The sequence below is a fragment of the Sturnus vulgaris genome, chromosome 6, assembly GCF_052056855.1.
Source record: "Sturnus vulgaris isolate bStuVul1 chromosome 6, bStuVul1.hap1, whole genome shotgun sequence".
Classification (NCBI taxonomy): Eukaryota; Metazoa; Chordata; class Aves; order Passeriformes; family Sturnidae; genus Sturnus; species Sturnus vulgaris.
Genome location: NC_142248.1, coordinates 34165994 through 34188915, shown reverse-complemented (window position 1 = coordinate 34188915; position 22922 = coordinate 34165994). Strand labels below are relative to the sequence as shown.

Genomic DNA, 22922 nt, shown 5'->3' with positions numbered 1-22922 from the left:
TATTTTTGTATGCATGAATATCTTTCAAAGCTATAGTAAAGGAAGCCTACTACCTTGCAGAGAATGGCTGATCTCAGGAGTTGGTATCTGCAGGAAGTGCAGATGGCTGCATCACTGGGCTTGCAACATCCAGTGAGTTTGCATAAAATAGGATCAGGTTATCTCTAATTTGTCAGCTCCCTCCTGCTCTTGAGTTACACAAAATCAGCAGAAGTGGCAGAAGCTGAGGTATTTTTGGAGTGATCTCTGCTTTTTGCAGCACAAGGTCCCCAGTGACTCTGCTTGTCTCTCCTGTTTGAGCTGTGAATATTTTGCAGCAGCAGCAGATCAACATGGAGAAGACCCAGATGCAGCCATTCTCATTTGATTGCCTTCTGATTTTATTCCATTTCTAGTCTACATGGCCAAATGTTGGGCAGAATAGAGCCTGCTCCATATATAGAAATGTGCTTTTTTTCTGATCATTCATCCATTGCTGAGGATATGCCCCTGCCACTGGTGCCCTTAGGAGCAGAACAGCCTAATGATTGTGATGTGAGCGACTTCTTGTTGATTAACAAAAAACAGTTGCAGGAAATTGCACTGGCTGCAGTGAATTTTTAGCAGGTGCCGGTGACAGCCAATGTAGATGGATATTTCTGCAGGGTACCTAGCACACTCAAGAACATAAGCAAGTGCTCAATAATAACTATGATAAATGTTACTTTCAAAGGTTGGCTCTCAGCTACCTGAAAATATTCCATGAGCATTCTTAGCATAAATAGGAAGTCGAAGGCTCATTACTTACAGGTCTAGGTAGCACTGTTTGATTTATTTTCTCAGGTGCTCAGAGTAATTACACTTCCTTGCTAAACAAACAATCTGGCTTTATTGTTTGTACAAACAAAATAATTAGAATTCATTACATCAGTGGTCAGCTAATTGCTTCCTTTGAGATTCTGCTAAGAGTAATCTCCTGTAACATACAGACAGAAGGAACATGTAATTTAATCTTATTTAGAGACACCATTGATCTGGAGTCAATCAAATTAATGCAGTCATTCAGGAAACTGCAAAGCAAGAGCTGCCACAGCTTGCCAGGAAGAAAACAGTAATGTGGCCTGCTCTGCCCAAGTGCAGATATGATGGGAGTTCCTCATGGCAGAAAAGCACAGCATTCTGTGTTAGTGCCTGTGGTAGTGGTGCCTCCCTATTGAAAGTGTGTGGCCCATTTGATTTACCTAAGTTTTGCTAGGTGTTATCCACTTGAAATCTTCTATACAGTCTTAGTAAAATGAAAAAGACTTATTAAAAGCTTTCTTCTCCTCAGTTTTCAATACCTCTTTTATAGATAAAGATAATATCTCTCCATTATTTTTTTTCATCACTCTATAAGCCTGTGCTTACCTGTTTTAGGGATTATACCATGACCCAAGCATGGGATGAAGGGCATCTTAGCATTAAAAATTAGCAGATTGACTTATTTTCTCCCCACAGTGATGTTTGCTCACAGAGGAAACTTAGTCAAAAAACCCCTAAAAAACCCCCACCTCCAGAAAAAAACTGACTGTCCATTCCTAACTCAGACCCACTGTTAAGTATGCTGAGCCAGGTAGAAGCATCCCCTTCCTTTTCCAGCAGGCTCACAAGCTTCTGTTCATATTTCTGCACCTGTGAGAGTCCCTGCCTGTGTGCTGTTATTTCTGTAGGTTTCATGTCGTTTTCCAATGTACATTAGAGTCCTCAAATGTTAGATATCTGGGGCTCTTTGCTGTTATCTGGTCCTGCCACACCTGTGCCTTGCTCTCTGCCTACAGCAGTGGTGGTGCAGGGAGGTGACATCCTGCTTCCCAGGACACCTGGTTCTTTCTTTCTTTTCATGCTCCTGTGCTATTAGTTAGGCATATGGTTGGTGCTCCCTGCTTTATGTGAAGAGATGTGTCCTTTAGCTGCCTGCCATCTTGTGAAGTATTTGCAGATTTTCACCAAGGAGATAGCTTAGAATGATTTTTTCAGCAGATAAAATTTTATGTCCTAACTGAAAGGAAGAGAGTGAGAGAGATTTGCTGAGCAACAGCAGAATGCAACCAGTTTTCAGTATATACCTGAAAAAATGTTTTTAACACAACTGTAAAAGGCACTGTAAGAAAAACTTTTCTAATAACTACCTCTAATTTTATACCTATTATTCAAAAGTAAGCCATTACATTTTTAAAGCATTGAAATAAAATGCAAATATATTCAAATTATGTATCGTGACTGCTGAAGTTTAAGAAAAGTTTGATCTTGACTTGAGAGAAGTCACTGGCAAAGCAGCTGGAAACATGCATTGTTGACGTGATAAACCAGCTTTTGATGTCAATAATTTCTTCTACAAGTTCCAGAAGATTTTGTCTTTCTTTAGGTTTTTATTCTTTCTATGCTTATTTTAATTAATTTGTTTCAACTTGCAATGATAAGAGGAAGCTGGAAATCGGGAAAAGTTGTTTTAGTTGCCTGCTTTCCTGAATGCAGAAGACTGAGGTCTTTTTCTGCTTGCTTAGGTCTGGAGAATTATAGAAATCAGTGCTATTTTAACAGATCAGGCTGTAGCTATTGTCCTATGATATGCTTCTCCTGGAAACATGTCATGCTGTATGTGCACACAAGAGCTAACCTTTATGAATCTGTTTGTGTCACAGTAGCATATGGCACAGTGCTTAGTTCTGAGTGACTTTGCAGCAGAAATTCTGAAATATCCTTCATATGTGGCTGCTGAAACCTCAGATGCAAACTGCTGGCTCTTCCTTGCTTTCTGGTTCATTCAAATGAAGCCTCCATCAAAGATTCTAGATTATTCCCCAGCCATGTTGAGGTACTCCAGACTCTTCCCTAAGGAAGAAAACAGTCTTTAATTTTCCTGTATACTATTTTCATGCATATGCTTATGTACTTTAGAATTAAAAGGAACATTGAGGTTGCAAAGTCAAGCAATCTCAGGATGGAAAATGTCAGAGCTAAAATTGCTTATATGAATCTCTTAACCTCTCTTCAGCCTTCTGGGTCATTCTGGTATCACTTCATGCAGAGGAAAATGATAAGCACAGGGATCAATGGGGTCTCAGCCCCCCCTTACTCATTCCTCACAGCTGGTTGCCTACCCTGGGCAGTGTTTGCTTTTAGGAAAATACAGTTCTGAACTCGGTGTCTCACTGTCCTTTTGCAGAGGCCACATAACCTCTGATCAACAGAGGTTGATCTTAGTTTCTGCTGTGGTTTGTAGGATTATGCTTTGCCCAAGATCTCAGTTCTGTGGTGACAGTACTATCAAACTCCCCTAAATTATTTCCCGCTTGAAAAGGCCAGCTGTGATTTGCAATGTGTTGTTAATCTTGGGAGAGGGACACTCATGTCTCTGAGTGGAGAACTGATGAAAAGCCCAGCTCCAAACTATCTCACACTGAGGTAAAAAAAACAATTTGTTGTAGCTTGAGAGATCAGCCTGTGATCCCCCTGGAACTGATCTCTTCTTGTTGTCAATAACCTGCCTCTGTGAGTGGCAGCTGAGTAAGTACCCAGTGGGATGTCAAGTGGCAGAAGCACAGGGCCTCTCAGAGGCAAAATGCCACTGATAAGGCAGCTGCTTCACCACAACAAGTGGTGGTGCTTAATACTCCTATCCAGGCATACTCCTGTCCAGGATGAAAGGAATGTGAAAGGAATGCAAGCTATTGTTTCAGCCTTCCTGGTAGCTCTATTTATTCTCAGAGGAATAATGAAGTGGTAGAACCCTTACCTATGTAGGTCATCCTTTCCAAGGTCTATCTAGTCTTCCTGTTAAGTTCTTCCTCTGTCTCTAATGCTGTAGTTTAAGCCCGATATACTGTGACCTTCCCACTGTGGATTCATCCTGCCTAGGCATTTAACTTAGGTTTCACATCATCATGAATTGTGCTGAGACAGTAGATGATGGTTGACTCCATCTCTTCTTGTAGAATGGACTAGGAGCCAGGTTCAAAGCTAATACAAAGATGTGTTCTTCATGCCAGCTGGAACTCCTTGCTAAACAATATTGAGGACTCTGTATAGTTTGTGTAGGTTTAAGGCGAAATTGCACAAGTATCTGGAAGAAAAATTCCCTGAATATTAAACAGATGAACAAGCCCTGTCAGGCTTCGGAAACTGCCTGAACTGAAAGTAGCCGGAGGCTGAGAATATTAAGGAGAAATTATTTATGCTTGCTTTACTACCTGTGCATCTGTGCCAACTGCTGTAGAATAAAGGATGCTTGGGCTGGGTACAGCCCTGGTATGCAGTGGAATGGCTGCTGGTGTTTGTGTGCAGTGTCTGTAGGACACTAAGGCAAGGGTCTTTTTATCCCTAGGCAAAGCAGGAGTTTTCAGGCAGCAGTGCATTTCTCAGGAAATACTCTGAGGTAAGAGGAATAAATCCAGACTAAATATTTTTTCTCTGCTGGATCACTGACTCAGTGGTGCAGGTATGATTTTTGTCAGGCATGCTGGTGACATACAAGCAGCAGCAAAACCCTGCTAATGAGGCTGGTATAAGATGCTATATTGCTCTGCTCTCTCAAATGGCTAGATTAACTGTGTGTTTTCTTATATCCTGGAATGTGGTCAATAGCAAACCGGGGGTGGGAGGGCACTGATTTTTAGTAAAACACTTCAGTAACTTACACAGGAATATTATGTAGCAAGTTCTAAAGTGCTTTGCTGCTGTTTCCCATCCAAGTGATTTTTCACGGTGCGTTTGGTAAGGAGTTATTAACTGCAAACAGATTTAAGTTCTGAAGACTCCCTAGATCTAAACCAATGCTTGTCATTCAAACGCCCCTACATGAATCAAGTACAAATGTGAATGTTCACAGCCAGTGCAGTTCATTTGGAATAAGCATGCATTTAGCATTACACAAAACACAGCCGTCCACCCCTTGACAGTCCTTGCTTGTCCTGGCATTTTGAGGGAGAGGGGGGAGGACATTTATTCTCGATGGTGAACTTTAAAAGTATATTTTCTTTTTAAATGCCAACCTATTCCTTTTCCATGTGTGTTTCAAAAATGTCTCTGACACTTTGGCTCAATACCCAGGTATTCCAGCTGTTATTCTAAGATGGTGGAAATTAAAATTCTGTTGACTTCACTGGAGCTTTGCCAGTCTTTCTCAGAGGAAGATTTGATTTCAGAATATTTAGTGGAGCATGTATCTGACATGCACTGCAGGCACTATGGGTGCTGGGTGGTAGCTGTACTGATGCCAGTAGCTGGAGTGATTGGGAAAGGGAAATTCCACTGTGTAGCAAGGGTTGTGGTTCCAACCTTCTCATCTTTCCCATCATCAACCTTCCATCTCATATGGAAATGATATATTCAAACTGTCTCTTGCAAAGGTGGAACTGTGTCAGGGATGGAAGTGTGTCCTGACTCCAGGATCCTGATCACTTTGAGTCCAGTAGAGAAGAGGTTTGAACCCTGGGCTCCTGAATTTCCTGTTGGTGCCATGGTCTCAGGTCACCACATCCTGAAAGCATCTCTTTTTCATCACAGATCTAAAAAAATATCTTGACTTAGTAAAATTGAAGTACTATTTTCTCATACTGAAAAAGGGAGTCAGTGCCTCAAATTTTCCATGCTTTTTGCAAATGTATCATCTTTCCTATTAAAATTTACTGTGTCTCCTTCAAATTTTTTATCCTTTAACATCTGTCATAGTACTACCATAAAAAAAAAGTAAAAATCACCAATTGTTCCAGCAAGCACAAAGCAATGGACCTAATGTAGGTTTCATGTCACAACAACTTGGTCATATAACTAATGAATCCATTTGTAAGATACCTGTTGACCTCCACAGACAAGTAGTTCCTGATCCTGACTTTGTTTAGTTGTTCCTGTGCATAATCCAGCTGCAGACACGGAAATAAATGATAAATCTCCTGTGGATTTCAGTGTGCGCAGGTTGAGCCCCTCATTTATTAAGGGTTTATCATTGCAAATTTGCTGAAAACACCAAACCCTCACAGCTCCTGTGGGCCTCATTTTCAGTCCTGCAGAGGCATCATAATACCATGTTTGCTATAGCTGAGTCATTCCCATGACAACAAATGGAGTCTAAAATACAAGATTCTGACCTTGCTGTGTGACCAAACAAAACAGAGAAGCTGGGCATCGAATACAAAAGTTCCTTGAACACAAATACCTATAAACCCAGCAAGTAGGTGGGAAAGAAGCAGCAGATAAAGACAAAATATTTCTCCTTCTCTGAAGTTCTGCCCTAAGACAACTGTCCCTCTACAGATTTTTCTAGTCCTAGGATCTGCTAGGATTAGCCTGAGTATCCTCCTCTGCAGAAAGCTCCAAGGAGAGCAAATGAGAACTTGTTAATAAATTCATTTTGCATTAATTCTTTGTGGAGGATGAGCTGTGAAAAGCAATACTGTTTTACAGCTTCTTCCAGTATATATAAATGTAAGGCATTTTGAGAAATGGAATGAGATTGAAATGTTATTTGAGTTGCAGTAATAGACTTTGCTATAGAAATCAAGGCAGAGTCAGCAAACTGCTCTGAATCAAATGCTGGATTGGTAGAAGAATCAGGGTGGGAAAAACATTAGTGGCTAACTGACAGTGTGGTCATCATAGGAAACCAGTGACAGATAAGATATCTGCTCCCTGGGCTGTGGCAGGAACAGAGACAAGGCACAACTGGAAATGCTCCCATTTCCCACCAGTTCATGGGCAGAAAGATGTAACAGGGAAGAGATGTGTTGCAGCTGGCCTGGCAATGAAAGAATAGTTTGAGATTGAAGTAGCTTTCAAAACCAATTCTAAAGGATTGACAGCAGTAAAACAAAAGTTTTAAGTGTTACTAGGAAGACTGGTGGTCCTCACAACTGTGTCAGTGAGAGGTGGACTTCTAAGTCCCAGTCTGAGTTTGTGAGAACATTTTCTAATTGTAATGTACTATTGAACAGTCACTCTCAGGATCCTACCCTGTAACAACATCAGCATTAAGACTTTCTGTGCCGTAGTGGTAGGACAAAGAGCATGGTTTGAATTGTCCCAACACAGAATTAACTTGAATTGGATCTTCCACTGACAGAACTGCACCTGTTAATATCTACAAACAACCTTGCTTATGGATTTTGGAACGTGGCAAGGGTCCTTTTCCTTATATATAGGTAATCTGATAAACGTATTTGTCATATCGTCGCATATTATGGATGCAATGAAGAATTAAGAATGAGAAACCTTTGTCAACGAAAGCAGAGGTGTGAATGACAGTGCACTGGTTTACAGTAAATGCACCAAGAAGTGGCTGTGTCATGGCATTACAGAGACAAGCCCAGAGAGCTCTGACCAAGAGTTGTGGCTGCTGCTCTTGTGCATAATGGATTGAGCAGTGACTGTAAACATAGAAGACCCTCCGGGTTTTGTTCAGCCCATAGGCCGATGATATCCAGGAGGGGAGAAGAATTTCAGGTCTGGACTAGAGAAGGGAAAGTCTCATTAGTACAGCTACTTATGCCTTGTACTTTGAGAACAGGTCACACTAGGAGGAGATGACATCTGCAAGGCAGCCAGATTGGTGCTGCTTTGATTTCATGAGTAAATAATCACTGTACCCAGAGAACTTGCCCAGTGATGCTCAAAGTCAGTCCCACTCACACCCTGGCATGTACACTTTATCCACTGACAGCTCCAGTGTCCAGGGATCTGAGTTTTCCTTGGCCTCAGTGAACATTTACAACCCAGATACTGCGGGCCAGAAATGATAGAGCAAGCAGCTGTTGCTCTGTTGCCTCTACATCTGCCTGACACAATAATTAAATCTCATCAGCTGTTCAATATAATGGAAGCAAACCAACTACAACAGAAGGATTTTGCAGCACAATTGTCTCATGGTGTATAACTGCAGCTGTATATTTACCTTTGTAATTAATTCTGCAAGCATTTGTATGGAGTTACAAGGGACTGACTAATTTAGAAAGCAGTGGAAGAGATCATTAAAAATAGCAAAAGGCATAATTACTTTCTTCTTCCATCAATCTCCTCCATATCTTCTCTGCTGATGTTTCCCATGGACTATATTTATGTTCATTATCTTACCTTCTTACCAAAATTATCTCAAGTTTCATTTCTAGTGTGGGAAAAAGGTGACAGTGCTACAGTAGGACAAAGGAATTGTCTGTTAAACACCCCGTAGTGGGCAGAAGCTCTAATTTTGCTGCAGGACTGACATTGCCTGTGACTTCAACACAATAAATTAATTTCCTTTTGTGGAAAACATGGGTCCCATTTCAGTGGATGTTCTGTGCTGACATTTATGATGTAGGCTAGTACCTAATGTAGCTGATTAAGCACTGCATTTATGCTCATTGTATAAGTCCTTGTTTGATGAAATAAGTAGGTTATTGAGCCCTTTTTATCAGATATCTTTTCAAGAGAGTTGACTTTTTCTTTTTTTTTTTTTGGAAACTCACACAGTTCAGCTCATTGGCAGGAGTTACCCAGGAATCTTGCCAGTAGAAATCTCCCTTCTTAATTAATCTTTTCTGAATTCTGTAGCCATAGATATATTCTCTCATGGTCATGCTAAACCAGATCAAATTTAACCAGAAGTTAACTGACCTACTCTAGTTTTGCACCAGCATAAAGAAAGGTGTATTGGGACTCCTTTGTGTGTGTCCCCAAGGGCTGCACAGAAATAGATGTGGCTTTAATGTCTCCTTCACTATCAGTGTTGCATTTCTCTCATTCTTTTGGATCACATAAAGTTTTAGGCTGGACCTGGTAAGCTATAAAGTATACTGAAGCAGGCTGCACTGTGGGACCATTTTTCTGACCTCCGGTCTTGTAGCCAGTGCATGGTGCTGCAGGGCAGATGACTAGGAGCTGGATGAGCTGCAAATGAAGTTCCTTTTACTGACTGGAGAATATCAAACACAGACCTTTCTGTGCCATATGGTGGCTGTGAGGGGACCAGTTAGCAACTTAGGCATGAGCATGTGTAACCACTACTTTGTAACTGGAAAATGGGCTTGGAAGCAATCATTTTCTTCTAGAAGGTCAGCAGTGTTTTCCTTCTAGAAAGCTAGTTTCCAGCAGAGAATTCTTGAAAATAGTGAAATATTCTCCTGAAAGACATATTTTACCTTCAGTCAGCTTCAGTGTGCCCAGCACCCAGGCTGGATCCTAAGCCAAGAACAGCAGGGGCTGTTGTGACCTTTTCCCTGGCAGCTGGATGAATTTGAAATAGACCTTCCCAGTAACTTCTGTTTCTGAGCTGCTCCGTGGTTTGTGTTTTCCAGAAGCGTTCAGGAGGCGTGTGCTCATACCTGCATCGTGTGTGCCGGGCAGCACTGCCCCTGCAGCTGCTCCTCCTGCTGCTCCTGCTCCTGGCCTTCCTCCTGCCCCTGGCAGAAGAGACCCACAGCTGCACTCTGGCCAACAACTTCGCTCGCTCCTTCAAGCTGATGCTGAGATACGAGGGCCCTCCTCCAACATAAGCCCTTGGCATGGCACGAGGTGACTGGCAGAAGTGCAGGCTCTTTGTTTTTAATTGCAGCTGTTGTAGATTTTAGGGTTTTTAACGCGGCCATCACGTCAGCTGGGTAGATCACATAATTGCAACGTAAAATTAACCCACTTTAATCAGGTATTTGAGCAAAATTGATATTTTTACAATTTTTTTATCATTGTATTTATAATGTGTATATAGAGATTATGTATGTATGTATATATATATATGTATAAATGCATATGTGTAATTGAACTAACAACCACCATCCTCTCATCCACTGATTAAGGATAATTCTGCAATGTTTCTGCCATCTTTCAGCAAGCAATACTGAAAGATGGTATTGTGGGATTTTTCCCATAAGGTTCTTGTTTACAACATAAGTCAGAGCAAGTATGAGAACATGTGATCATGCACCAGAGTGTAAACTGGAGAGCAGTAGAATCATGTTTGAATAGAGTGGTTGACATTCAGCCCAGGGAAGATTTGGACTATTCCCTTTGAAATCTTGAGCTGGTTTTTCAGTATCTGGATACAGGGATTGCAGAAGCTAATAGAAATGTTTCTACTGACTTCAGCAGGAGTGGGGGTGGACCTCCTCTTGTTCTTATTTTTTACCAGATTTCTTTTCCAATTACTGTATTTTCCAGCCCACCTGAATCAGGAGAGGTGGAATACAGTGGGAAGAAAGCTAGAAAAGAATATATTTTTTTAGCATCTCTCTAGCAGGAGAACTTTTAAAATCACGTCATAATTTTCTGTACAAATTTGTGAGCACTGAACAAAACCTCGTATCACCAATCTTGTCTATAAAAAAAGAGTGAGTTTTTTGTTAGTTTTTTTGTGTTTGTGAGGTTTTGTGGTTTGGTTTTTTGGGTTTTTTTACTTTATAAAGAGGCATTTGGTAACGGATTATAAAGCCTAAACAGTGGGATACAGCCTGGCTCAGTGTCAGTAAAGCAAAAGTTGGAAGTACTTTAATAATACCACCCTGGAAACAAGATTCCTACCTAGTATTCTTTTGTATTAATGGTTTACTGAAACTGTGTAAACTGATTGTATCAAAGACAGTCAAGCATAGATTTCTATGTAATCTAAACTCTAAAATTATGCCAACTTGTCATTTATTTACCCAACCCTATGACTGATTTATCAAATTTTTGAATGCACATTTTAACATTGCCTTTTAATGTAAAAGCAATTCTCACTTCAGAGTGATTAAGCCATCCTTAGAGGTGTTTTGCCTAATTGATTTCTGAGAGAAAAGGTATTTTCTGAGAGCTATCCCTTATTATCTCATGGTTTTAGCCACACTAGTAATAATGAAAAAAAAAATTAACAAACAGTTACTTTCCCTCTCCTGGCTATGTTGCAGGAGAAATTTCTCTTCTGCATATCAGTATGGGGTTCATGGTGTTGTTTTCCGCCTAAGATCTAAAATAATATCTGTCAGACTGCAGGAGGAGACACTTATTTAACAAAATCATTAAAGTTCTGTTAAAAAAGCAGACTTGTGTAGAACTGGGAGGCACAACAGCACAGAGCTCAGTTTAGGCACAGGATTAGGAAAGCAGGAGGTGTGGAAGAGGAGCAGCTAAACAGAGAGGAGAGGTGTCCATCAATTTGTAAAGCCTTAGAAAAGGGGTCACAATTAACACAGAGAACAAGAGCACAGACTCTACAGAGGAAAAAAAATCTCAGAATCTTTTGGGCTCCCCCTCCCTGCTACAGCATTGGTACTATTGCATATTAAACAGCTTTTCTTCAGTTTTCAAGGTTGAAATAGGGCAAGTAACAGAGCTTCTACCAGTGTTCTGAGGAGACTCTTCCACCACCAGGACTCTCTCACTGTGTTCCTAATGATGTTTCTGAATATACTGGGTTTGCTAGTGTTGGATTAAAAGTCTGCTAAAAGTGTAAAGAGTGGAAATTAAAGGAGAGACAGCAGAGATGATGAAAGTATCAAAGTGCAAGGAGAGCATGGAGCAGGAGCTGAGCTGATGTGAGTTAAAAACCTGTCAGGAGGAAGCAGAAGAGCTCTCAGAGCAGACAGAAGGGACTGGAAACTGAAAGATGAGAAGAGTCCATGTATGCTGAGCAATAAGACATTCACTTTAGGAAGCAAAGGAAGGCCTGTGATTTATTTAATGAAGGAGCCAGATGGAGAGGAGATATAATTTGTCAGAGAATAAGGCATGTTAATGCCTTCTTTGCAACCATTCTTTCTGGGGGCATAGGACATACCTTCTCCTCTCCTGATCAGCTGTGCAAATGCCATGCACATTCCTCTGAAAATTGCTGCCAGCCCTGGGGGAAGAAGCCCCTGTGGCTGCCTGGCAATGAGTTGATCATCACACACATCTCCATGTCAAATTAAATCTTCCTTTAGAAAAGAAGTGTGGGGGAAGAGGGGCAGTAACAAAACCTGCTCTTTGTGGTTGTGGATGTGTGCAGGTGTGCACACACTTTTCTGTGACATAGCTACACTGCAGTTCTCTAGGTTTTGCTGAGCTCTTCCAGGTGATGAAAGTAAAATGCCAGTGTGAAAGTAAAAATAATGAGGAATAATAAAGCTGGAAATGGAAATCAGTAGGGAGATAGGTTTTTTCTACGAAAGCACAAAATCTCACATCAGATTTCTTTCTGCCGAACCTTTCTGATCTGGGTGATTTGTATGGGTTCACAAATTCATTTGACACCATGGGAGTGTGTTACAGGGAGAAAAATATTCTGCACAGAGGATCTTACAAGAACAACTGCATCATCACCTTGATGTTTCACTGTTGTGGCAGGTTTGAAAAAAAAAAAACCCAAACAACTAAATTAGGAACACACTTTTGCTGCTGGGATTGCAATCAGTTTATTTAGTAAGTCCCCTGTCTGTAATCTTGGAAAGTTTTGCTTTAAATCTCAGTCAATCCATTCTCATTAACTTAAATAATCTAAATATCTCACAGAAGTGATGAACATTTCTACTTCTTTGCAATGAAAGCTATCCAAAGCACAGGACTTTATTGTTCATATCGCTGAAAACAATTTAAGGATTCCATAATGTCATTTACCTCACCTGTTCAAGGCAGGTGTGGGATTTTCTGGCAAAGAAAGAAAGAAAAAAATCACAAAAGTAAGTTTGAGATGTAAATGCAAAATTTAAAATTTACTTTCTTTTTGTTCTCTTGTGGTTATTGGGTGGTTTTTTTTCTGAAAAGATTGTGATACTTATTCCTGGAAGTGTGTGTAAATATTAATCAAGTCAGTAATTGGAATAATGAAAACAAACTGCCCGGTCCAGCTTCCAGGAAACTGTACAAAACTCCCAATTCCTTGAAACACAAACTAAATCATACTTTTTCCAAACCAGTCCTTAAAATCTTGAGCACAGTTCCTCATCTTTGCTCACAGATGATTTGGTGGTTATATGCTCACTTTTGTGCCTATAAAATCCCCAGCTCATACATCTCTGACATCCAGATGTAACTGAGATGTGTTATAGCTCAGGTTCAGACTGGGGCCACTGCCTTAAGCCTTCCCTTGCCAAAACATGGGATGCAGAGAACCCTGGATGTGTCTGCAGCTGAGGACTTTCACTGTTTTGCCCTAATCCAGATGCAGCCACAGTCAAAGGTGCTAAAGCCCTCTAAAACATGCTGAATATGTTTGAGGTTGTGAGTGGCTTGTGCACCTGGCCTATACCCCATGCAGACACCAGCCTGTTCACAGAGCTCTGTCCAAGCTCTTGCCTGCACTCCTGGACCCAGGAGTTGCTTGACCACATAAATGACCCTGCAGCGCTGAAGGCAAAATTCTGCACTCCATTGCCCATGCATTACAGTATGACATTGCCCAAAGGCACACTTTAACCCCAACCTTTGGCATGAAAGCAAGCCTCATTTGTAAACTATAATTGATTTTGAAGCCTGATGCTTTCCAGAGAATTTTCCATGGCAGCAATACATTGAGGTAGAAAATTGCTATTGTGCCCCATGTCTATTAACGGCCCTTTCTCTGATTCCAGCCAGCAATTTAAATGGTGTTAAATATGATTTATAAATGCCCTCTTCAGAAATCTCTGTATGAAAAACATCTTCAGTTCTAAGCACGTACATTAAAAATGTTGTATTCCTGTTAGCCCTTGATCTTCAGAGCAGTCATGATTTCTACCAAGTGTTACTTTATTTGTACTGACCAAGAGACTTAGAAAACTCAAACATTTGAGGCTGTAAATAAAGCTACTAGGCTAACTAATAAAACCACCTAGTGATCACTGAATAATTTGGACAGCTTTTAGAATGGCTTTATGCTTGTCCTTAATCCCTTTTGTTGGAGTATTTGTAGACCATGGAGAGAAGAAATGTCTCCAAAAAATGGCCATTCCTAGATAGACAGAGGGTGATCTCTGCACATCAGAAGAAACAGCATTTTCTCTTTAGTTGCTCTAGATCTCAGGAGTTTTGCTACATCTGATCTCCTTTTCAATATTAAATAGGGAATATTTTACTTTGATGTGTGTGCATACACATCTCATTAAGACTAAAGAGATTTGAAGAGTGACTTCATGTACAATAATTCTTTTAACTTGTGTTGACAAGAGAGTACATTGTCCTCTTTTCTTCAGGGAAAAACCCAACCAAAACTGCTGTGTGACAGAGGTTACCAGACCAAACAAAGCCTTTTGGAATAACTAAAGATTACAGACTGAAACTAGATTATCCACCATAGGAAACTGGAAAAACAGTTTTGCCTTTCAAGAAATGCTGGTATAAAATCCCCAACAAACATGTCTTTGTCAGGCATCATGGATATCTTTCAAGTCATAGGTTATGCACCCAGTTGGCTGTAAGAGCTGCTTTTGGAGACTTTTACAACACCATGGACAGTATCCTTTGCTGGCTGCAGCTGAAAACATATTTGTCCAGAGAACCAACTTCTGCCAGAATCTCTGGGGGCTGTTGAAGATATTCTTAGCAGTTCCCAGATCATTGACCTGCTCTGAGCCATGACAAGTTTATTGCATTAATTTATCTGTCAGCAATTGGCAACTCTCAGAAACAAGTTTATTAAAATACTAAAGATAATATTTCTGGTACCAACAACATGCCTCTTTGAGAAATCAGTCTTATTACTTTTGCCATATTTAAGAAAAGATATCTATTGGTTATACTGGAATAGAAACAGGTTAGTTTCAGGTGTTGGGTAACTGCAGGATGTTTTAGATACAAGGCATTTTGACTTGTACATGTCTATTTAAGAATTGTGGGATCATGTTACACTTGTTAAATGGTAAAACAAAACAAAGATCCTTGAATTAAAAAAATAAAAAGAGAGAAGAACAAGGCAGGATGGAATAATCTGTCACACAGTTGGTTTTTTTATTATCTCTTTTCTATCCAATTTAAAATATGAATATGTCTACCAGACAGTTATCAGTAGATGTGGAAAACAAGAAATATCTATCAGGAGTATACCAGTTCAAACTGTAGCCTAAGTGACATCTCTGTTCCTTAACCTGCTTCAGCAATTGCCAGATTTTACCTCATTGTACCTATGAGATAAAAACTCTCCTCCTAGTAAAGTGTGGGTAAGGTGAAACTGCACAGCTTAAGGTGCAGCATCCCAGTGGAAGCAGTAGGAGACATTAATTCTTCCAAAAGCAGCCTGATATCCTGATGCAAGAGAGGAACATGTAGGCCTGGCATAATGAGAGCAGTGCAGGACTAATGACACAGGAACAAGGGCTTGCCATCCTGCTCTGCCAGACAAAATTTAGACAGTAGCTGTCAGCACAGTTCAGTTTCATGTCCCTGACTGTGGAGAGAGGCTCCCCTCAGGGTGATTCACTTGAGCTGAGATTTGAGCCCTGGAAGGTTTTTTTTTCCCTTTTCATTAAATACAGAAGAAACTGCTAAATTAAAACCCCTCTGTGACAGGTTAATGGTAGGTGGTGGGTGCTGATGCTCCAGGAAAAGATACAGGAAATTATATTATAGATGGAAAGATAGTCATGATGGTCTCCGTTCAATCCTCAGGAGGCAGAAATACATTGTAGAACTGAAGTGGGAGTTTTTCTGTTCCTTTTCAAGTAAATGTCAGGTGTAGTCTTTAGTCGTCTGTATTTTAGGATCAAGCCTATTCAGTGCCTTACTGAATGACAGTGGCTTTCTGGCTTCAGAGCCAGCAAGTTCCACATTATTCCAAGTTGTGTGAAAAGGGTATTCCCCTGAACTGGTTTTGGATCAGAAACTTTTTGTTTGGGTAGTGGGGATGGTTTGATTTTCCTTCTTTTGGCCACTTTGTGTTAGATCCAAGGAAGCAGAAAGACCAGCACTACCTTTATCAGGCTTTTGTTTTGTCTTTCTTTTATGAGAGCAGAGGAGATTTGGCTTTGCTTCCTTTCCAAAGTAAATTGTCCCAGTATTTTTTTTCTTTTCCGGTTGCAGTTCTTCCACAGCCTAGGTCATTCCTATCACCATAAGTGTTTCCAGTGGCTGTTATACCTAGAGAAAAGATCTGGTCCAGTTTCAGTAAGTTTAAAATCCAGTCATTTCTTCCCCCACTGCAGTTCCTCCTGCAGATGCTCTGTCTGTTTCTGCTGACCCCTATGTCAAACTAGTCTTCACCACTATCTGGGGGGACTTTAGTCCTGGTCAGCCATCTCTTCCAAGTCTCCTGAGCCATGTCCTGCCCTCATCTGCCTTCAGCTTTGGCTCAGGGACTGCCCTTAAGAGTCACATCTGCAGGCAGGAGTGTGAGGGTTTCACTTAAAAAACAATTATTAATAATGAAAGCCTCACTATATTAGCTTTATTCATAGCCTGCCCAGAGCCTTTTTCTCTTCTCCTCTCTAAGCAGGTTTTGATGTGTAATCCAATTACTGTGTGCAGAAAATTGCCCCTCAGTCAGCACAGAGGGCTGGTGTTCAGCTGCAGCTCTGTTACCCTTGCTTGGTCACTGCTGGGGTAAGAGCTCCCAGGTGCTGCTCAGTCAGACTCTGTGCCCTTGAGCTGACAGGAGTGTTCCACTGTCATTGTTATACACCCTAAATAAGCCAGAACCCTTTTTCCTGACCTGGGAAAAAAAAAAAAAAAAAAAAAAAAAAAAAAAAAAAAAAAAAAAAAGAAAGCAAACTAAAATGATCGCTTTTAACAAACTGATTTCACAACTCATTTATCAAGCCCTATAGCAACCCATTTATTTTAGCTCCTTTTTGCTCCATGAAAAGCTGTGTGTTAAAAGGGAGAGGTGAGTTTGGAGAGCACTGCCACCGCCCTCAGCAGCACTTTGCTGGGAGGCCTCCCACTGGAACTCAAGGGTCGGAGCTGTTATTTCTCCTGAAGTGATTCCCACCTTCAGAATCAAATTATTTCTTTTGTCAAGCCTAATAAGCACTGAACACCACAGATTTTGTATCACTGCAGATGTGAATGAATGCCTCTGTATGGTACATTCTGTTGCCATGAAATCTAGATATATGTATGTATATATACGTGGGTGTATATATATATGTAATGGGGAACATAATTATTGTTCTACTTAAAGAAAGGTGACATTCCACTTCAATGTAACTTTTAAGTGCAGCTTTTAAGAGAAACTGCGTCTTAAAGGGAAGCTGGAAGAGTTTAGAGGTACATGTTTTAATGAGCTTTGATGAAATTTAATAAGCTTTGAGTTTGGGTTTTAGTCTTTAGGGTGAAAAGCATCCAAGATGATTTTTCCATCACATTCCCAGATCAAACCCTGTAAGAATGTAACCTGAGAGGCCGTGCTTGAACACTGGCTGTTCCTGAAGGTGTTTGGAGTTGCACATGCTGCATGTAGATCTGTCCTCAAACTCCAGCCTCCATTTTGTACATGGGTTTGACTGGAAGGCAAAAGACACACCTTTGTCTTGCTCAACGACCTTGATGGTAATTTTTGCCTCAGTAGATGTCTTCCCTTTGATCAGTGTGACTCTTTCAACTTCTTTTCCCTTTTAATTTGTGTTAACCGAGTTTATCGGGTGATTCCAGGAAGGCACACTCCATCTGCCCAGCCTCAGAGCTTCCCTTTCAGCAGCATACCTTCTTCTCATTTGTTTACTTGACTCTGCTGGACCACTGTGAAGAAATTACATAAGCAATAATGCAGGTGTTGCATTTCTTTGTCACTGCCTTTCGTGAGACATAACTCTCCATTGACACTGATAAGTGGTGGGAGACCCAGAAGTTGCATTGTTGTTTACTGGCAATATAACCCATATATAACCCATATATAACCCATATATATCCCATATATAACCCATATATAACCCTATAGAGGTCCTCACTCCTCAGAGCAGTGGGCTGTCTTGGCCCCAATTTAATTCATAAGCCTGGATTTTAAACAGTTTTGGATCCCTTCACCAACACTCCATCAATCTTGCTTCCATCAGTTTTTGTGCTTTTGTTTAGTTTCAAGCTAGAAGAAAGTTTAGAGAAACGTGCTAAGACTCTCATATAAGGTGAGTAAATATCCCCTATATTTCACAAAAATTGCAACAAAATGAAGGGATTTGCTATCACATTGAACAGAATTAATAAGAAGTTCTAACTGATAAATTTAATAGTTATTAAGAACAGCCTGGAGCAAAGTTTCTGCAATCAAACTGTTCTCGCTTTTAATATAAAAATCAGCAAATACTGAGGTACATTTTGCCACCTCCTTTTAGAAGCAATCTGAAACTAAAATGTGAGTTCTCCTAAAAAGGAGGTTTATTGACGTGAATCTAAATTTCACCAGCATATCCTGTGTTAGATCACCCGCCTGTGGGCACAGGGAAAATCAAAGGCTGTTCACAAGAGAAACTCATATTATGAATGGTTTTAAAATTCTTCAGAGCTCCTATCCACTTCCAAATGTCAGTAATGGGGAGGATACGAAACCTTCCTGTGAACCCTGTCATTTTGCATGTTGAAATCCTGGCTTGAATTCCGGTCTCCACCTCAGCTTTTGTAAATGTTAATATTCAAGTAGAACAAAAACCTTAGAGGCAATTACAGCATGAACATCTCTTCTTGTTTATGTATGGTAGCTGATAGCAAAGTCTGCAATAATAATCTGTGTTTATACATGTGCTGTACAATGTAACAGTTGGGTACAAAATACCTTTTAACTGTCACAAGAAAATGACTGGATTGATGTCACTTTTTGCTTGTATGAATATAATTATTTGCCTTGCGGGGACCAGTTCCACTTTTGTCATGTTATTTATGATTTTTGAATACAATTGTGATAAATTAGGCTCGTTTCTAAGGTAAACAATACTGGAGCCAAGCAGCTGTCTCTGTACATGTGCATGTTATCACAGCTGATATCAAGTCCAAGTCAGACTCCTTGCTTTGCTTGGACCTTTCTTTAACCTTTCAGGCTTGTTCAGGGAAATGTGGACCACTCTATTTTCTTATTAAAAATATGGCTTTGTGAAAAGCTGAACTTATTTTTTAAATCCTTTCTTTTCTGGTTCAGAAAGACTGTAACAATCATATTTTTCTAAACTGCCTATTGCTTGTGTTGGGAAATTATATAGAGATATATATTTTGCTCTACAGATTTCCATGTACTTTTGGAACTCTTTGTTTTCTTAGATAAATCCTCCTATTTGCTAGAATTAGCTCAAAAAGCTGTAAGCTTCTGTATACTGACTTTGTGGAATTCTATAAAAACGCAGCTGCATCAAAAGACTGACTTTATGTTTTATGTAAATTGTTAGAGCTAAGTCATCCTTAGTGTTATGCCACGCAAGATGTACGAAAAGAAATCAGGTCATTGTTTGGAAAGGCTGGACAGCGTTATGTCACACTGCCTAAAAAGTCCCAGATGAAAGTCAGGAGAGTTTATGCTAGAAATGGCATCATTTTGGGCCCTGAATCTGTAGGTTTTTTACACTGTTTAGAACCTTGTTTCAAAATTTTTCTCATGGAACTTCATGGGAAATATTAAAAATAAGAGCCCATGGTGTGGCTATGATGGAATAAGACCTTTTCTAATGAAGAACACGACCTTTTAAGTAGTTAAGAGGCTATGATTTGAGTATTTCAGGATAATTTTTTGTGTTCTTTTCTAAGCTGTGGATTCCTCGTGTATATTGTGGATTTATTCCATAGCTGAAATACCACATTAAATTGATTGAAGCCCCATGAGCAGATGAGCATACTAGGAAGCTGCAGTGAAATATTGCAGAAAATGACCTGATTTCATTCTTCAGAGCAATAGTTAAAGTAACTCACAGCCTTGGCTTCTTTGCACCTGTGAAGCAGAGGCCCTTGTTTTGTACCTCAGCTGTGGTATAACATGGAAGGATTTCTGCTCTCTGCTTGGAAAATACTGTCTATTCCTCATCCTTGTCAAAGCATAATATTTCCCAAGTAAAAAAATCTGATTCTTCAAGACTCATAGGGGAGTTAAGGGGCAGCTGGAACCTTCTGTGATCCAGCCACATTATTCCAAAAGTTTATCCCTCGATGACAAATAAAATATGATGTGACTTTGCTGTTTGCAAGTAGGATCAAGAGACTGGAAATTCATCACCCCAAGCCCTTGCCTGTTCTGTGATGCTCCACTGTTACCAATGAACTGTGTTGAATTGGATTATAAAATCAGAGTATTTTATTGCATGTGTCCTTTTCTGAAATGAAAATATAGTTGTATTTGATGTTGCAGTTATAGTGCAGTAAATAAACACATGTATATTTCTTTTTAAGGACTTTTAGATTATTTTGGGTGGTGGTTACACATTTTTGCTGTGCTTGTTTCATACTATCAGAGTGTTTGGGCTGACCTAGAAACAACCAAAACAAGTGAAGCAAGGATAAAATTTGCTGCTGCCTGCCTCTTTGCTCAGGTATCACTGGAAGATGGCTGTGCTAAATGTAGCTACTTCATTCTAGTCCATTAACAGAAAATGTCAGCTTTTCTGTAAGTTATTTAGGTAGAATTCTACTGGACCTGAAGAAAATGTGAATTTGCTAAATCATATTATTATTCAGTATAATGTCTTATGACATTGGTCCCTGACACTCTCTGTGGGGTTCTCCTCAATCCCAAACCTGGTAAGACAAAGGGGAGTTTTTTTGTGAACCTTTGTTTGGGGTTTGGAGTTAACACAAATCACGTGTAGTGAGCCAGCAGTTTATTAGTGTAACCACTGCTATCTCTCTGAGGAGCCATCACTGCAGTGTGTGTGTGGATGCACAGCTCTCATTAGCATCCAGGTAATTGCTGGTTTCTTTCCTTGGTCTTTATGAGACAAAGTCTGCCAGTATCCCTGATATCACAGGGCGCCACAGGTGGGTATTTCGGGACAAGTAGAAAACCACTACGATTTTTTTGTGAACCTGTGGGTTAGGTTCCCTGTTGCTTTTATGAACACATGGGGCTTTATGCAGGTCTTTGACTTCTCTCAGGCATTTGAACTGTGTGATCTTGTGCCTTCCTATGAGCTGTCTCCTGCTAAGCCCCCAAAAGTACAAATGCAGACACTTCTGCTGATCATAGCTGTGTCAAGGTTGGGACAGCAGCCCAAATTCCTCCCAGGAAAGGACGGGTAAAACAAGCCCAGGGCTGTAGGAACAGCAGACTGTCATGGTGGGACAGTCACATTCCCATTAGGGCTACGATTGGTGCACAAAAGAAATTTCTGGTTTTGCAGTTTTGGGTTTTTTTTTTCCTTTGCAATGCATTTTTTCATCTTGCAGATTGTTTTTTGTGGAGCCAGAAAGTAGCCTGCTTTGTGTATAGCAGGCCTGTTCTTCTGGAACCAGCAAAAAAACTCGGGGCTTCATTTTGTCCCAGACACTGTATGGAGACCAGGAAAGGCCTTTGTCCAGCAGAGAGGAAAAGTGCAAATGAGCAGATAAAACAGCTCATGCTTGCATGGGAAGTGAATATTTTGTTGATCAGGTTCAGCCTGCAAACAACTCTACAGCTTATTGGTGGGAGTTGGACAGTCAACAAGAATTATTATAAACACTTCTAGAGGACAATTAAATACTCCAGGTAGTTATAAATCTCTTAAGTCATATATTACTGCAGAAACACCTGTTTTAGATAGCAACCCTGCAGCTACAGGATAGAAGTTTAGGTTGTAGCAGCAAAAGGTGGCAAGTTCAATAAATAAGAATAATAGGGTAAGACCTTCAAGTGGAGTAAATTAGTGTAGCTTCATTGAAGCTGTTGGAACTCAGTCAATTTACAGCAGTAAGAATCTGGCATGCAGTCAACAGGGATTTTACAGAATGTTTAAAAACTCTCCATTTAGAGAGTTCTCTGCCTTATGTCTGTGCACTAAATCGTATCCACACAAAGTCCTTGCTGGTACAATGAGGTCATTTCGGATGTGAGCGTTCATTATATGCTTAGGCAAATTAAGGGGAAAAAAATACATCATTAGCAAAGTCTTAAATAAAGGATGGAGCAAGGTTAGCGAGTGAGAACTATTTAAATAGAATCAATCTCAGCGCTGGAGAGTTAATGGGGAGTGGCTTTCTATGGAGAAAGGCTGATGGTGTGTTGATGCTGCACATAGAAGCTGAGCACTACAGCCATGAGAGATTAAAAGTAGGGACTGAGGTTTTTTTCTAGGCTAATAATTCAAGCTTTCTAAACTTCATTCTGTGACATACCACGAATGCAGCCCAGGTTTCCAACTTCAGAAAAACGCCCTGATAAACACATATTGCTGGAGCAAATGAAACTGAAGGCTCATCCGGTTTTACTGTAGCACTCGTAGTATTAAGAGGGATTGTAATATAATCCTCTTCAATGAATAACCCTAACAGATGTTATCAGGGTTGCTCTGTACGAGCTGTGGACCTCTTGCTAGAACTCCCTCTGTGGAAGTCCAGTTCATAAATTGTCCTAATGGGCTGCCTGCCTCGTCCTGCTGCTGCTGCGGCATGAAAAGGAGGTGGTTACCAGCGGCCTTGAAAGCCAGCATTATTCCCATCTGCTTTTCATTACAATACTGCTAAATATTTCATGCTTTTTGTTTCACAAACAAATAAGAGCAGAACTAATCTTTTTGTTTAATGTTAGTTGATTGACATTTCGGGGAGGAAAAAAAGTTTGGGGTTTGTTTTGATTTTTTTCTTTACTTCAGATCTCTGCAAAAGCTTTTAATGGAAGATAGAGCAGATTTCCGTCGACTTTTCTGGTGGGCTTTTTATGGCACCATTGATACAGGAAAAGATATGGGGGAAATCCAGATGATGAATGTGCTGTTCAATCAGCTGGGATTTCTTTGCTTGCAAGGAGATAACTCGATGAAGTGCAAACAGAGACGGGGAGCAGACGTTGACTGCTTGTCAGCTATATCCAGAGCTATCTCTGGCTGGGGCTGCTGGAAAACACAGCAGCTATTAGTCCCCCTTTGCCCTTTCACAGCGCCCTGTCAGAGGGTCCCCAAGCACTGCAGCCA

General features: G+C 40.4%; 1 protein-coding gene across 2 annotated transcripts in view; it reads left to right on the top strand.

The window, feature by feature from the left end:
* SYNE3 (spectrin repeat containing nuclear envelope family member 3) overlaps positions 1 to 20207 on the top strand; it is a 64483-nt gene extending 44276 nt beyond the window's left edge. For both annotated transcript variants that reach the window (XM_088166185.1, XM_014884455.2), the window contains exon 18: positions 9285 to 20207. In XM_088166185.1, the coding sequence (XP_088022311.1) occupies positions 9285 to 9482 (198 nt within the window). In that variant the 3' untranslated portion in view covers positions 9483 to 20207. The remainder of the gene's footprint in view (positions 1 to 9284) is intronic.
* The last annotated feature ends 2715 nt before the right edge of the window (positions 20208 to 22922 follow it).